The sequence below is a fragment of the Phocoena phocoena genome, chromosome 1 (genome assembly GCF_963924675.1).
Source record: "Phocoena phocoena chromosome 1, mPhoPho1.1, whole genome shotgun sequence".
Classification (NCBI taxonomy): domain Eukaryota; kingdom Metazoa; phylum Chordata; class Mammalia; order Artiodactyla; family Phocoenidae; genus Phocoena; species Phocoena phocoena.
This window is the reverse complement of record NC_089219.1, coordinates 142,636,789-142,654,984: the sequence shown is the minus strand read 5'-3', so window position 1 is coordinate 142,654,984 and position 18,196 is coordinate 142,636,789. Positions and strand designations below refer to the sequence as shown.

Here is an 18,196-nt window from a genome sequence, read left to right as displayed (position 1 = left end):
AGTGCTGAAAAGAAATGAGCTGTCAAGCCATAAAAAGACATGGAGGAAACTTGAATGCATATTACTAAGTGAAAGAAGCCAATCTGAAAAGGCTACACACTGTATGATTCCAACTATATAACATTCTAGACAGGCAAAATGATGGCAACAGTAAGAAAATCAGTGGTTGCCAGGGGCTGGGGGTGGGAAGCAGAGGGATAAATAGAGCACAGAAGATTTTAGGGCAGTGAAAGTACTCTGTATGATACTATAAAGGTAGATACATGTCATTATACATTTGTGAAAACCTGTAGAACATACAACACCAAGAGTGAATCCTAAAGCTTGGACTTTGGGTGATAATGATGTGTCAGTACAGGTTCATTGATCGCAGTAAATGTACCACTCTGGTATAAGATGCTGAAAGTGGTGAAGGCTATGTGTGTGGGTGCAGGAAATATATGGGAACTCTGTACTTTTTGCTCAATTTTGCTGTGAGTCTAAAACTACTCTAATAAATAAAGGCTTTTTTTTTTTTTTTTGCGGTACGCGGGCCTCTCACTGTTGTGGCCTCTCCCTTTGCGGAGCACAGGCTCCGGACGCGCAGGCTCAGCAGCCATGGCTCACGGGCCCAGCCGCTCCGTGGCATGTGGGATCTTCCCGGACCTGGGCACGAACCCGTGTGCCCTACAGCGGCAAGCGGACTCTCAACCACTGTGCCACCAGGGAAGCCCTATAAAGGCTATTTTTTAAAAATGAATATTAAGAGCTAATAAGAAATCCTCAGAAACATCCTAAATATCATTCTCCAATGTAGGCTGGCACTAAAACCAAAGCAGCCGTATTCAGAGGGTCCTTGAACTTCTCAGCCTTAAGAAAACCAGCTAGTACTGCAGAGGTGATCAAATGTACTGATCATTTTGGCAATTTACTTAATAATTGATAAACCATTATTACATCTACTTGATAGTCCCCAAATCAATATATAATTAATTCTAGAAATGCTAGGCATATGCTATCTACCCCCTTTGTACTATCTCCCTTCATTAAAAGGAAATTCAAAATTAAAAAAAAAAAAAGACCGGAACAACTGAAAAATAACAGCCCAGCTATGAAAAGAGATCTTTAATTTTAGTGTGGATTCAGCAAAGATTAAACAGGCTCTTCCAATATCTATACCTTGGCTGGTGGAGTTCTTTAGGTTTTGGACAAGAAAGCATTTAATATCTTTTAAAATCTAGATGATTGTATTCAAACTATAACAGGACATGTTCACCCAGTTGTTATAAAATCTTCTCTTTGTTTTTTGTTTATTTGTTTTGGCTTTTGAGCTATGGGGAATATTTGTACCAATGGCTGTGTCAAAATGTAAAATCATTCCATTTTACCACATAACAACTGTGATCCTTGCCTTATCTCTTCCCCGACTCCCCATATCGTGATCCACACAAAGCTAAAAGCTGCCTTGTTAAGGTGTAGAAGTTCTCGCTTGTACTACAAAGTAATATACAAAACAAAAATTTCTCAGTAATTCTACCGCACTTCATCACTGATCCCTTCCTGAGAGGTAGAATGTTGGCAATGGGATAAGGCTCAGGAATGGAGTGAGAACATCATTTTCTACAGGTTACTTAATAATAAGATTTTAAAAGATTAAATTTTAATTATTAAAGCCATGTAAAAATGTTCCCAAATCACAATTTCCATGTTGAGAAGCCTGGTGCTCTAATCAGACTTATCACAGAATTTGGTATTTCTACCATCTCAGTTTGTTCTCTGTTCAACTGATAATATTTTTGAGGTATTTAAAAGAAATGAAATAACTTTTAATTATTGCATATTTTAAAATATGCAACTTTTGTGTTGCATATTTTATTACGTATATGGCATTAATTCTTGCTCTGAATTGAAAGCTACCATTCTATCACTCAATGCCTTAAGCAGAGACTACCATTAGCATCTTGAGTGAGAAAATCAGACAATACATTCACGTCCTTTCCTAATCCACTTCTGCCAGGGGAGGTTCCAGCTCTCTTACCTTTGGGTTCTTGTGATTCATCATCACTATCCGAGCTATCGTTACTCACAATATGCTTTGCTGTAATATTTTCTGCAGAAAGAAAAGAAAACAATTGAAGAATCTCAGGTGTCAAGACTCACGATGAAATTTACTGTAAGGAAGTAATTGTAGCAAAACCACAGTGAGGTCTATTAGATTTACTCGTATAAATCTAGATCAATTTAGTAAATCTAAATGTCTTAGCTTTACTAGTACTTTCAAATTTCTCATTTGAAAGCAAAATTTCTCAGGGTATGAAAAATTAGTTTAGAATTATTCATACATGATTTTAAAGGGGAGAATTTTTATTTGTTTATCTTAATTCTGACAGAAAGAATAACTTGATTATATAATTCTTATTATATCAAATTTTTTTTTCTTCAATTAAATATGTTGAAATGATGTTTATGAAGGTCAGTACAGGGTAAAGCCAAAATTTACAAGGGGGCCACAAAATTGTTTCATCAAAATGAATGAAGCTACTAATATATCTTTTGATTTTAATAATACTGAATATGGTCTATTGAAATGTCTGTTTTGGTATCAGTTTGTGCTTCCTTAGAACATATTAAAGAGAGCAGTTATAAAAACTAAAATAGAAACCATAAATCTGTAAAACAAAAACAAAACCTAGCATAACTTGTCTTTTTTCAAGTAAAAGGTACCCAAATTATGGAGCACACAAACCATTTTATAATCAACATTTGTAGAAAAATCAAAAAAATTTTTGGACATGTACGTGAAATCCTTATCTGTAGAGTGACTTTTTTTCCTTCTGTTAGTCAATAGAATTTTTTTTTTTAATCCTAAGAAACTGACTCCAAATTTATAACTTTCAGTAATAGAGAGCCATTTGGGCTTTTAAACTGAGAGAAATATAGGTATAACATTTGGTTTCCCCATATTATGCTCCAATTTATCTTAAAGTGTGTCTTTGAAAGAGAGGAAAACAAAACAAAAACCACCTTTGAACACCACTTTAAGAGGTAGACTTTAGTCGGCCAGTGGATGAAAGGGTCACCAGGAGTCCTCAGATTCCCCTCAGTCATCACTCTCGTCTCATTTCTGGAAACCCTTACCTAATCTGAGGTAACACGCATCCTGCTGGCCGGTGGTTCTCAAGAACACAATATTCCCCTTAAGTCTGACACACAGAGAAAGTAAATAAGCTGCCAAACCACTGGTCTCAAAGGGGATGTCTCACAACAAAGAATATTCAAGTATATTGAGTATAAACATTCTCCTTTTCCTTGGCCGTCAGCCATTGCCTCATCCACCTTCAGATGTGTTATTTCAGTCCTATTCTCTTCCTGCCTTAGAAGGAAAAAGCAGCAAACCCTGGATTTATCTGGATTATTTAACACAGAAGAACACAGAGAAGTAAGCCTCATAAGAGGTGGTACTTCTGTTCTTTTTCTCTTCTTTTTTTCTGAACTCATCACATCTTAGAGAAGAGTTAGTTATTCCCACAGTTAGAGTTGAGAACAGGTTATTCATCCGGGATGTAATGTTCATTAAAATAAATCAAGTCAGAGCTTTTCAGCATTATGCACTTTGCCTTTCAGTTACCCTTAAGAGCATGTGGCTCTGTAGTTAAGGTCAGAGAACACTCAAAAGTTCCAGCAACCTTGGCTGCTTATTCACTGAGTGATGCTCGGAGGACAGGAGCAAGTTCAAGGACAAAGTGCCTTTTTGGTTGTTTTTATTTTTATATTAAAATCTTTGGCTGTATTGCAATCATAAGATCACTTCTCCATTATTTACTAAGAACTACCCCCAGATATTAAGGACTACAGCAAGTTACTGCACTTAATATAAATATCACAAATCTAAAGTCAATTCTCACAGGAAGAGTGATCGTACTACTTATAAGCCAATTTGTAGTACATTAATTAAAGTACAATTGTATTTTTGTTTTGCATATAAAGCTTAATTAAATAAACCGTCTGTCTGCAATAACTCAGGATGGCTTGTCAGAAAAATCTTATGGTAAGTTTTTTACGTGCAAGTATTCTTCAGATAAATCGATTGTTGAGAAAGTCATTTATGCTGTTCTGTTAACTCTGTCCTCAAATTAATGTGTGATACTTCACATACAGACAAGAGGTAGTAGGTAGGTAGTGTGGTGATAATCTACAGGACGCTTCTCCCCAGCCTCAGCTAGGCTGGCCCCAAATTCAAATTTAACATCTCCCTGCTCCATCCCCCCGCCAGTCAAAATAACCATAACAAATTTAGGGTTGATTGAGCTACAGATGGCAAGACATTTAGGAGATACTGAATGCATGTTTTGTTTCGTTTACTTTAAATCAAATTTATTCATTAAAGAAAACATATGTTTCTATGGTATAAATACTATAACAAATGAATACTGCTGGTCCTCAATTGAGTTCGTCTTTTTCAAGTTTTGTAAATATTATTTTTAATTTATGGTGGGCTAGTGAGTTAGATTTAAAGAAACTCATTGGTGATAATTTATTAGATGTGATTTGAAACACTTTTTCCATCTTTCTTGGTATGAATAAGCTGTGAGAAGTATTTAAGAGGTAAATGAACTGACAAGCGTGAACTTAAGTGTTATACTGCGTTAAATTGTTGTTGAATCTAATCTTCGAAAAGCTACCCTTATTGATAAAAGGAGTACAGATCTTCCTCAAATTACAATGGGGTTATGTCCCAATAAACCCACTATAAACTGAAAATTTTGTAAGATGCACATGCATTGAATACATCTAATCTACTGAACACCACAGCTTAGCCTAGCCTACTTTAGAACAATTACAGTCTTTATGATCATTTAATTTTCTCTCAACATATGTGTTAATGACATTTACCAATATAGTGTAATTATTATCAATGTAAGCATGTTTTTACAATACCTAGTTCTTCTTCCATTGTGGAACCTTTACTTTGTGAGCCAGAAACTCCCAAGACTCTGTTGAACAATATAGAAAAGGCACTCCCCCAGACACCTAAAATAAAGCAAAAACAGAATAACTTAGAATGCACCAGGATTTAAAACAGTCAAACAAACTCATGGTAGATTTTTATCACTTACCCATTAAGAAATGCAAGGGGTTTTCTTCATATTTCTTTACAACTGTTCCCATAAAAAATTTACTTCCAAATAAGTCAGGAGCCATAAAAGTACCATATTTAGCCATGCCAATCTCATATGGACTAAATTCAACCCAATCTGAAATCATTTTAAAAAATGCAATCCATTAATAGGGAAATACTACAGAGATGTGCACAAAGATTACTTCAACATTGTCATGATTATTCTCATTCATTTATTTAAAATATTTTAAAAAAATTAACCAAATGCCTATTATGCATATGGCATTGTATAGGAGAAGTTGGGAGGGGAAAGCTTACCGATGAATAAAATGAGAACACAAAGGATCCCTTAATTTGCACAAATTGAATACCTTTTCACATTTAAAGACTCAGACATCTTTTATAAAGTCCATCTTAATCCTAAAGAAGGGAAAACTTTAGACTCAGTTTTAAAACTGCTGGCTCAGATGTTTAAAATCTGTGCAATTTGGGGTAGATGACTTGTATTCTCTGTGTTTTAGTTCCTTAATCTGTAAAATGTGAATAAAATCAGTAGATAGTTTGTAGAATTGTTGTGAAGATCTAACGAGTTAAGAAACTTAAAGGACTTAGAAGAGGACATAGCACATTCTAATCACTCAATAAATAGTAGCCACTATTATATTTCATGTATTCCTGTGGCTATAACTATGCTTAATAATCATCTGAATCTTAATCTATCCAAAAAGAATTCCTGGTTTTTGACTCCATTTCCTTGCCATTCTCTGTCTTCCCCTGTTTGGTAAATGGTACTACTTTTCATATATTCATACCACTATCCATACGTTAGAATTATTCTTCATGGTCCTCTTTCTCTTATACCTCAAATACAAAAAATCAAGTTCTGTAGGCTCTATCATCAGATGTGGTTAGAAACGGGCTACTTATCCATTTGTTCACCATGACCATACTGGTACAAGCTGCCATACTCTCTCCTGGATCTCCACAATAGCCTCTTAAAACTTTCTCTATTCCCCTACTATCTTGTTGATATCCTGTAGCCAGATGGATTTTTTAAAATATAAATCACACCACACCAGTGCCAGCTGCAAGCTTTCCAATGGCTTCCCATTACACTGAAAATAAAAACATGGCCAAGAAGTCCTCATGATGGTCTGGCTCATGCTCCTTGTCTGACTACATATCTTAACCAATCTCCTATCACATTTTGTCTTACTTATTCCACTTCAGCCACACACCTTCTTAATGTTCCTCCAAGAGACCAAGCTCATTCCTGTCTCACAGCCCTTATGCTTGCTATTCCCTTCTGTAACCATAAGGCTTGCTCCTTCCTAACTTTAGTTCAAAGTCTTTGTTGACCATCTTCTATGGAGTCCCACTACCATGCACCCCTGCCTAACACCAAACTCTCTGTCTGCCTTTATTTTTTTTCAGTTTTTCCCTTTCTAAAATTATTGCATGTCTATAACCCTTTATCCAACAATCCAAAATCCAAATAACTCCAAAATCCACACTTTTTTTACTATTCGTTTGGTAGTAAAAGTCGACCTGAACTCATTTTGCAGAAAAACCAGTCTTGAAAAGATGTGAGGCTTAATCTTTAGATATCCCATGGAATGTGAATATCAATACATTCCATTGGAGAAATCACTCTATTTGATTATAAGACCCCAATGGGGGTATTATGTAATATATAGTATATTTTTTAACTTCAAAATCTAAAATATTCTGAATTTTAAAACATCTGTCCTCAAAGTTTTGGAAAAGGAATTGTGGATATGCATATATTTATTATTTACTCAACAGTATAGGTTAGAACATTCTACTTTTGTGAAACAATTTATAAAATCACAATTGTGATGAGAACACATTATAATTCATTTCACATCAAAGCCAAATGGTGCATATACCCTTCGTGACAAAGTGGTGTGTTTTATAATGACTTACATGGAGTTGGTGAGACATGACTAGCAATGAATCAGAGGCCATTAGGAAAATTTCCATATCACTGTGAGTAATTTCTTATCTCTGAATTTCACACCCCTCTCCAGGGTACTAAAGAGTAAATAAAGACCTCCTGGTTCCTACTCCTCTAGCAATCTCTTCTTGATTCATGTTGTGGTTTGTGTACACAGTAATGAGAGACATTCTCAAGAGGTAGATTTGCTCTCTAATCCTCACTGAAGAACTCACTACGGTACTTTGACTACTATTTCTCTGCTGCTGATTCCTACATTTCAAACTTGACCCTCTCTCCTGAGCCTCCATCTACCCATTTCCATCTTCCTGTTGTGCACTTACGTTTGAGTATGCTGTCATCACATCCTGCTACGCTTGCCTGGAAAGGAGCTCATCACCTTGCTTCCCAGTCAAGCTTACCTGTTTCTGTAAATCACGCTATCACAGCCCAGAAAAAAATTTTTTCTTAACTGAAATCACTCTTAAACCCACTCACATCAAATCCATCCATCGCACATTTCACTGGTAACCTTTAAGCTTTTCACATTCATCTTCTCCTCTCTTTCCTTATCAGTTTCTCCCTAGTTCCAGGGCCTTATTTAACGGAACACAGTAATATCACTGCTTCCAGGTTCTTTCTTACCAATCTACCCATATGAATCACCGAAATACTTTTTTTCAAAAACACTATTTAAATAATTTTATTGCCCTACCAAAAATCATTAAGTATTTCCCATTATCATAACTGAATAAGAACATTTCTGTCTGGAATTCAAAGCTTTCTATAACTTGGCACTAATGGTTTTCCCAAATACACCACTACTCTTCACCAGTTCACGCATGAGACCAAGGCTAATGTCTCTTTACTGCTCCCCAAAATGTACCTTTGGCTTCCCTTCTGAACATTTTCTTATACTGTTCACACAAAGTTGACTTTTCACCCCCAACTGATAGATCTTTCCAAGTTCAGCTTAAATCTGAGTTCCATCACCCTCATGAAGTCTTTCTTATGACCATACTAAATCTCTAATATCTTACAATTTATGTCAGTTCTATGTACTCTAACAGATAGTAGTATTCTATGTGTATGGCTTACTAATTTTTCATGTTTTATTTTTGTCTTGTTAATGAGATTATAGACTTCTTGAGGAAGTACTATATTTTTACTTCTATAGCATCTGTTAAAGAACTTAACATGATGTTAAGTCTATAAATTGTGCTCAGTAAATGCAATTTACTGACCAATGGAAACTTTAAAATGGAAGTTTGAAATCCTACTAGAAATGTAGTGAAGTGGAGGAACCAAAAATATGTAACCATTTAAACTACTAATATTTATGTGTTTAAAGTCTTCAAAAGGGGAAAGTGTTTAAAACTTTTCTAAGAGGGAAGAAAAACATTCTCTGGTATTGCTGAAGTAAAGCTGATAAAACTTCTGTAAGGTAATTTGGATCTCTGACTGTTTATAATATAATTCTAATAATATTTTAACTTTTTTTCTTGAATGTCCATTTTAATCTAAGCAAATTTAAAGGCATAAAGTATAGACATGTCTCCTTTTTTTTTTCCCCCAATAACTCAAGCTACTCAAACACTCATAACATGCCCCTTTGAATGTCTTATCTGGGTACAAGATCAATATAACTAACGTTTGATGGCTTTGTCCAACTCTGTTGGAAGAAACAGCTTGAACCTCCTCATCACAGAAACTTAACAATGAAGGTTAATGGGGTTTCTCTCATGTCAGTAACAATATTGAAATTAGGCAGTTGGCCCAAATCAGACACATCCAAGTTGAAAGACTACTAACTGCACATAAAACAGCCATTTCTCACTCTAGATGAATCTAAAATATTCACTCACTGGAAATATTATTTATTCTTTAATTATTGTAGTCAGATTTTCTCTTGAGAATGGCTGCTGACTAAAACTTCAGGATAAAAAGAGACAACTGTGAAAATGCCATTAACAATCGTAACAGTAACAATAAAACTATTATGTTTTTATGTCCCTTTATCATAGTCAGTATTATCCCTATCTCATGCAATTGGCTTAATAGCTCTGTAAGATAAAACTGATGTTTATTAAATCCTTCTTTTTAATAATGAGGAAAATAAGAATCAGAGAGATTAAATGACCCATCCAAGGTATTTCAGCTTAGAAGTAAGACAAGGCTTCCAAATTAGTTTAATGCTTGTTTAACTAAATCATAATGCTTCTGGGGTAAAAGAAGCCTTGTTTGGCTATGCACAAATTTGACTGGCATGCTAGTGGTATTTACCAACCAATTTCCAAGCATTCCAAGACCTCATAAGACAATAGCTATGGGAAAGCAAAAATAAAACAAAACAAAACCAACACCAACAAAAAAACAATTTATCATGGCCCTTACTTTTCATGTATGATAGAATCTTAACTCTCCCTATGAACTCCATCACAAAGTGTGGTTCCTCATTGCTGCTGAGTATGCCATGGTTATCCGACACTCTTACTGCATGCCTGAAGCCCCCATCCAAGAATTAAATTTGCCTTTCATATACAAATTCTATTCATCTTCAGACCTTTGACTCTTCTCATACAGCTTTCATAGAACACTCCAGATTGTTCAGATTTACTGAAACTTGATTTGGGCCTGCAATTGTTTTAAGTACTTTACATACTTTATCTCATTTATTTAGCAAAATACTATAAGGAGAGTCTCATCCTCATTTAACAGGTGAGAAAACTGAGGCTAGAAGGTGTCACACAACTTGGTCAAGGAAACAGTGCATAGTAACATTCTGTTCTCTCTTGTGCTTTAACTTCTTTAATAACTACTGCAAATTTCTCAAACATACTATCAGGTCTTATAGAAAAAGGGCGATATACTGTGGAGGGAAGGGGAGTTCATGCTCCGCACCTGGCATACTACATTCTACATCATCAGTCATCAGAGAAGCCAATATTTTTATAAAAAGAACAAAGTATTTCAAGACCAATTCTCAGCTCTGCTACTTACTTTCTATGTGGCAATGGGCAAATCACTGAACCTTTCTGAGGTTTTATTTTATTTTTTTTCTGTGAAGCAGAGCTAAAAATACCTCCTTCCCTCCCTGGGTTGTAGTAAATATTGAATAGGACAATACATATGATAAGTGCTTTCTGAAGCATGAGAAACATTTTAGTCAAGATAATTGATAAACACTTGTTGAATGAATGAATTCCAGGTACACTGCTTTTTATAAACTATCCAAAATTCTAGCTTGACAGTAGTCAGCTGAAGAAAAAGTGACACTTGGTAAAACTGCACAAGAATTCTAGATATAATTCTGGTAATTACATGCCATTCACAATGATTTTTTAAGCTCATGGTGTGACTGATGTCACTGAGATACTTTTCCTAAAAATACAATGAACCCTACTAGCCACAGTCAGAAATTCTATCACACTGCAGACTAGGACTGGCAGTGGCCTGGAGAAGTACGAAGTCACATACTTTTAGAGCGCCCAACAAGAAACAGAGCTACAGAAGAAACAAATGTTTACATCTGAGATTTAACAAAATGAGGCATTTTGTTCACCAGCTGCCACAAGTACAGGCTAGGACTTTTAAGGTGCTGAATTATAAAAATTAGAATAGTGTTTTGAATGATAAACAGATATCATGTTACCCAATTTAATGAACAGGTAAGCTGCAAACAAAAATATATGCCTTGCCTAAAAGCCCTAGACATAGTATTTTGTTAAAAATCCTTGAGAAATGAATAATTAAAATTGAATATTGATTATATTCATGATTTACTTTTATATCATCTTTCCCACTAATCTGAATGAAGATATACTAGTAACTAGTTTCATAGGATAGTCTCTACAACCAGAAAGTCATTTAGCTTAAAATATTCTTATATTTTCAAAAGTTTTTATGTTACAGAAAATATATTAAAATAAGCAACTAAAATTGCTTATGAACTTCCTCTAGAGAAAATCATTAGGAACCACAGTTCAAAGTTTCCAGGAAATGTTTTGCAAGAGGAAATTCCATACCTGCAAACATCAGCTCTGAGACATCGGGTTTGACATGGAGACAGGTGAAAAGAGGCAAAGGGCACTGTCCAGTATTGACTTTTTCCTTCAAACTACTCAAGGTAGTGTTCATTCTCTGTCCACAGAAGAAAGAAAAGGTTTTACATATACAAACAGATACAGATTTTTAAAAACTATGTAAAATAGTACTTCCAATCAAGACACAAAATTTTTGTAATAAAAATAGTCTTACTAAAATAGTCTTATGATTATTTTCAGGACCTCTGATCCTGAAAAACAGCAAAAAGTAAGCTCTATGGAGGTAATTACCTTCATTCTAAAAAGAGCCATACGTCTCAGGACTATATCAACGTTTGGCAGCTAGGGAGCCCAGAAGGAATTGAGCCCCCAGATTCCCTGGCACAAACTCTACCCGCCCTGTTTCATGTTCAGATAAAATGTCGCTCTGTTGTCATGTGTCGAATGGGTTTCTTCCATGTGATTCACTCCTTTTTTTTTCTGACTCTCTCCAGGCAAGCTCCATTCTTCTTCTGCTATTTAAATATTACTTGTATTCACCTCTTTATCTAAAAAAGATTGCTATTTGGGCAGAATGGGCAGTTAAGGGTTAAAATGTGTATTTTTCCAAAGAAAAGGAATACAAAAGTATTTCCCTATACATCCAAACTGACATGTAGGGAGTTCCCTGACAGTCCAGCGTTTAGGACGCTGCGCTCTCACTGCCGAGGGCTCGGGTTCAATCCCTGGTCGTGGAACTAAGATCCCGCAAGTCGCGTGGTGTGGCCAAAAAAACCAAAAACCAAAAACAACAACAAAACTGACACATAGTTAGAATAAATTAGTAATCTGGTAAGAACTAATGTAATGTAGGATGAAACGTATTATAGAAGAGTTATGTCTGGCAGGGAGTATGTACTCAGTACATGTTGATAGGATAAGGTGAGTCAACTGACTTTTACAAAATGCATCGTATTTTGTTTTAGTTAAAACATTATGATATACATGGTTTTCTTGTATTAAAAGGATTGTAGACTGAGCCAAGGCTTACATTGTGAATTAGTGTTTCTCCTATTAACATCCCAAAGATATCAGTAAAGGTGACAGGTTGTCCAGAGCTTTTCTTCTTCCATAAAGACTCAATGTATCTTTTAATTTTCTGTGGTGTGAGAAGTAAAAGAGGGTTGTGGCTAACACTTTTCTTTAGCTCTTCATTAATCTCCTCTGGTCCTTTCTCTGGAAAATCAGGGTGAGAATATAAAGTTGACATGTACCTGTAAAGAAAACAAAAGACAATCAGTAACGATAAAGGGCATCACACAGTAAGTAGTCTCCAAAGAAAGCAGTCATCTTTGTCATCAGAAAATGAAAGAATAATAGAAATAGTTGGTTAACTAATTTTCTGATTGAAGACATTAACTCATTTAAGGAAAGGATGCAACAATCAGAATACAGCTGGTCTACAATGGAAGTAAAGGAGAGGCCTCTGGACTTCTCCTGCACAGTCCAGAGGAGAGGATGCCCTATTGGGCCAACTCTTCACTGTCTAGTCTCCAGGAATGGGTATCCCTATCAGACCATGAGAGACTGATGACACAACACACGGAGAGCCATGTAAATAAATTGACTTGCTGGATATAATACTAGCCAAGCAATCTGATAATTTGACTTTCCATTATGATTATCTATAGGTAGAAAATGCACTGTCCAAACAATTGTGAATGCCTTATTCTCCTGACAATTGTGTGTGTGTGCTGTTGTTTTCTTTTAATTGTCCATTGGCCTAGATAGAATCCCAAGCCTTGCCAACTGTAGGTCTCAGAACTTCTGAGCATACAAATCTAATGGTGAAATCATGGAGAGGAGTACGTCTGAAAGATAAATGCTTTCTTGTGAAGATTCTTGGCCAACAGCCCTTTGGCCACCTCTAGTGATGCTGGAAATCACCATATGCCTTGGTATTTGATATTTAGACAGTAAACATTAAGTTATGATCCTCCCGGGAACCAATATCTCTAATACTGTAGCTCTCAAACTAAATATTAATTATTAGTTTACTTATCTGTCTCCCCTAATTAGCTGTGACCATCTGCAGGGAAAACTTTGCTTATTTATCTTTTTTAGTCTCAATGATTAGCAAATTCCTAGTATACGGCAAGCACAGTATATTGAACTGTTGAACTGAGAGCACACAATAATGAAAGAAATACTCTACCACTTCACCCAACCAAAGAGAATGTAGCACATATTTAAATCTCCTGTCTTCTTGACATTCATATCAAAATGCCACCATAGTGATTTATCTTCCCTTCATGGAGGGGAGAAAACTAACTGTTATTGAGTCTTGGTATGTTCTAGGCCTGTGCTGGCTAATTGCTCATAAGCTGTTGTCTTGAAGACTTGTGATAGCTTTCAATTCTTCTGTTTTAAAGATAAGCAGAGGATTGATGAATTTAAATAACATGTTCATGGAAGCAGCCTAAGTGTCCATCAACAGATGAATGGATAAAGAAGATGTGGCACATATATACAATGGAATATTACTCAGCCATAAAAAGAAATGAAATTGAGTTATTTGTAGTGAGGCGGATGGACCTAGAGTCTGTCATACAGAGTGAAGTAAGTCAGAAAGAGAAAAACAAATACCGTATGCTAACACATATATATGGAATCTAAGGAAAAAAAAAAAAGGTCATGAAGAACCTAGGGGCAAGACGGGAATGAAGACACAGACGTACTAGAGAATGGACTTGAGGATATGGGGAGGTGGAAGGGTAAGCTGGAACGAAGTGAGAGAGTGGCATGGACATATATACACTACCAAACGTAAAATAGATAGCTAGTGGGAGGCAGCCACATAGCACAGGGAGATCAGCTCGGTGCTTTGTGACCACCTAGAGGGGTGGGATAGGAAGGGTGGGAGGGAGGGAGACGCAAGAGGGAAGAGATATGGGAACATATGTGTATGTATAACTGATTCACTTTGTTCTAAAGCAAAACTAACACACCACTGTAAAGCAATTATACTCCAATAAAGATGTTAAAAAAAAAAACTATCACAGAAAAAAAAAATAACATGTTCACAGTTCCCCAATTAATAATAGAACTCGAATTTAAAATCTGTCCTCTCCCCTGATAGCCTTTATTTTTTAAAAATCTTTAAAGTAAGATTTCAGTTCTTAGAGATCAAACTACTCCCACTACACATTAAATTAGAATTACTTGCTGGATTCAGAGTTCTTTAGAGACAAATTGAGAATAATTAAAACTTAACAAATGAAGAGTGATGACAGACCTAAAATGGAACACATGCTCTGCAAAAAAAATTAAACATTCTTAAAAGATCTTTATTATATAAACTGGATTCTTAACATTTCTCACAACATGAGATAATGATAAATCAGATAGACTTACTCTGAACTCAAGCCTGGTATAATCACCAAATATCTATTAAAAATACAGCTGAGATTGCTAGAAAAATGCAGAGTCCATCCATTCCTATAGTTATTCCAAGGTCTACCATATGATTCACCTAGATGAACAAAGATCTGATTCTGGACCTCATCATGCTTTTCAATAAATGCACACATCGGTGTAATGATATTGGTTTACATTTAAGGATACAATAAAAATGGGAAAATAGAACTTCTTTTTGAGTCTCTAAGTGACCAATTCTGGAACTATTCAGGATATGTTTCATTCTTTATGAGAACATTAAGAAATTCTTTACTGGTCTTAGTATCAAGAATAATTTCTATATCCATGGATCATTGGCTTGCCCATAACTTATTAAAAATGTGCATTATATAACTGTGCATAGTTTGGATTTTGCCTTGAATTCTAGAAACCTGAAAGCAAAGTCTGTGTCTCATGCCTCCCAAAGCTACAGGTTATAGAATGAACTTTTAATCTAGTTTCTAGTTTTATACATATATATATTACACACACACAAACATATACTTTTTTCCACTTCTATCTTTATTGTATACAATCCAGTTTTACTTTATTATTAAGATACATCAAATCATTTCCTTAATGAAGCAGAATAAAAATAAGGAAAAGAATCAAACAAACAATGTCAGCAGAAATCAATTTAGCCACAGAATTTTTTTTTTTAGGGTAGGTGAAGAGGAAATGATATGATCATTCTGCTATTGGAAGTTGTCATGTCTAACTGTTCAGCAGAATGATGTAATTACTCACATCTCATTCACGTTATTTAAGACTTCTCCATCTATATTTAGTTGGTCTTTAAAATGAATCAACATATGATTCTAACAAGTACCTCAGCCTCACGGATTTCCTCCAGCAAGATCTGGAGGCTCCTCTTTTCTCTTCCTTTCCTCCCAATGTTTGCCATTGGATCAAGACTCAGAAAATCCTTCCTCTGAGGTTCAGAGATTGCTCAAAACCTAGGAATCTGTGCCACAGTTTCAGAGGCAGATCATTTTAAGAGGTCAAGTGTATGTGCATGTCAGTCCAATTCTTTCTTTTCTGCTCCATGTAGAACGGTTGCAGTCCATTTCTGCTCTCTAAAGGTTGAAGTAAACTCATTCACTTGGGGAGTCTCTCTCTGCCCCTTTCTCTTTTTCTTTCCCTCCCATGAAACCATTGGCTCGAGTATACAAGCCCTATGGAAAGACAGAAGGACCTAGAATACCTCAACCATTTGCACTGGGGCTAATGTTCTCCGCTTGTTCAGCATTTATGAGCCCATTTTCCTTAGAAGTAACAAGTGTGAGTTGGACAGACATTTCATGACATCATTATGGTGACATCTAAGACTTGGATTTTGGCTTTGGTGACAGGTAAAGATGGAATAGCAGACAATGGTCAATTTTCCTTAAATTGCTTTTTTTGCTTTTTGTTTGTTTGTTTGTTTCTTTGATTGCACCAAGGCAGAATTCAGCTATCATGAGCTTCTGTGGACATATTACCATCTAAAGCACACAAGCATCAACTCCGTAGTTAAGCCTTAATTTTCATCTCTTCACCAATAAGTGACTCCCAATTATACCAATCAAGTTTCAAAAACTAAGTGTCTTAGACATAGCAGGGCCTCTATAAATAATTATTGAATGAAAGGGTCTTCAATTTATTTCTCTATAAATCTGAAAATACTCACCTCTAATTTTTCAATATATTTATATGATGGGACACCTCATTCTCTCCATATGAATGCATTTTAGGCTAAGTACAAAGTTTAAAAAAAAAAAACTTTAAATTATGCCAGAGAACAAGGAATTCTCTGTTCACTTCCTGCCTCCAAATCACAGAGTCAAAGTTTTAAAATATCAGTGTCTGGCTCCCCAGGACCTTCCTAATCAGAATCTTCAGGGGTAAACATTTAGAATTTCTCTGCTTAAAAAAGTGCCAGAAGTGATTCTCATATGCAATCAAGGTTTGGAGTGTCTTAACAAGACCCTCGACATTGTGAAGCAAACATCCTGAAATCCTAAAGAAATTCCTAGATTAATTTCTCCCCAAAATGCAGTTACTTATGCAAGTCTTCATTTAGTCATTAAACACGTGACAAGTGGGAGAGGTTCGTTAGCACAGTCCTCACCTCAAACAACATATTTTCTCTAACATAATCTTGATCTTTTAGCCTATCATTTCTTACAGGCCAGCTCCTATTAAAATTGGTTTATCTTTCAATGTCCCATGAATTCTTCAGATGTTAAACTGAAAGTTTTCATTCTTGAATTCTTTTTTATAGCTTAACGAATTGGGTCCCATTGCCTATAGACACAGAGCTGCTCTCATTTCTCTTTAGACGGTAATGTCATACAAACAGAGCAGTTGAAATCCAATAGCCCTGTGACACCACAAATGAGCAGCTGTGCTGAGGAAGAGAGCTGTGCTCACTGAGCAAAAGAACACAGGATTACTGTCACTAGTTCACTCAGGCCAGTTCTCCTGCTTGGCTAATTCTTACATTTAATGAATAACAACTATCATCCAAAAATAATTTCAGAAATAATTATCATAAAGAGAGTAGCAATTATAAGAAAAGCTTTGGGCTTCCCTGGTGGCACAGTGGTTGAGAGTCCACCTGCCGATGCAGGGGACACGGGTTCATGCCCCGGTCCAGGAAGATCCCACATGCCGCGGAGTAGCTGGGCCCGTGAGCCATGGCCGCTGAGCCTGCGCGTCCAGAGCCTGTGCTCCGCAACGGGAGAGGCCGCAACAGTGAGAAGCCCGTGTACCACAAAAAAAAAAAAAAAAGCTTTGTCTTACATAAAATTCTCTTTTGTGATCACAGGAAACTTTACGGGAGGTCCAAGCCTTCTCCAGATATTTCCATATTACCTAATTTGTGCCAGGTAATGGTCATGTATCAGCAGAATATAAAAACTTATACAACACAAGAGTGTACTTTCTTTTTCCAAGTGTTTCTGACTTCCTTCCTTTGAACTTTCTACCTTCTCACCTATAGTGTTTGAGAGAAAACTGTTAATGTGAATCATCCTGACCACCTTTTATTTTGTCTCAGGAAGTGTCTCTTTTCTCCATGGTTAATAGCTTCACTTGTGCTTTTTATCTTGTCCTGTCCTGTCTCTGCCCGAATCTCTTTGTATCCAAGATCCATCTATTTCTTTATCTTCTATCTATCCCTCTACACTATTTCCTTCACCTCAGACTTCTACAAAAATGCTCTAGTCTTTTATATTCTGAAAACAAAATAAAACAAAAACATTTCCTGGGTCCTATATTCCCTGTCTTGAAATAATAGATGGCTCCTACTAAGGTTCACATTCCCACCTTTCTTTCTTTCATCTCCTATTCATTTCTTATTTGTAATTTCATGATCAAAAGTGCCCTTCATTTACTTTATCCAGTAATTTTCACTAAAACCATGAAATCTCCAAACCCAGTTCTAAGCGAAGCTTCTCATAGATTTTTCCTCTATTAAAATACCCACTACTTTGTGAAGCACTCCCACACTTGACCTCTGCAAACTCATCTTCCCTTGATTCTCTCCTCTGATGGCTACTTTGCATTGTCCATTAGGGTTTTCGTTCTCCCTTCCTTCCTTCCTTCCTTCCTTCCTTCTTTCCTTCCTTCCTTCCTCTCTCTCTCTCTTTCTCTCTTTCTCTCTCTTTCTTTCTTTCTTTC

The 18,196-nt window shown here is 36.0% G+C and overlaps 1 protein-coding gene across 1 annotated transcript in view; it reads right to left on the bottom strand.

Moving 5' to 3' along the window:
* PLA2G4A (phospholipase A2 group IVA) overlaps positions 1 to 18,196 on the bottom strand; it is a 159,561-nt gene that overhangs the window by 33,313 nt on the left and 108,052 nt on the right. Inside the window, exons 9-13 of the mRNA XM_065875537.1 lie at positions 12,129 to 12,351; positions 11,081 to 11,195; positions 5,097 to 5,234; positions 4,918 to 5,010; positions 2,018 to 2,089 (exon numbers count right to left, since the gene is read on the bottom strand). Coding sequence (XP_065731609.1) covers positions 2,018 to 2,089; positions 4,918 to 5,010; positions 5,097 to 5,234; positions 11,081 to 11,195; positions 12,129 to 12,351 — 641 coding nt within the window. The remainder of the gene's footprint in view (positions 1 to 2,017; positions 2,090 to 4,917; positions 5,011 to 5,096; positions 5,235 to 11,080; positions 11,196 to 12,128; positions 12,352 to 18,196) is intronic.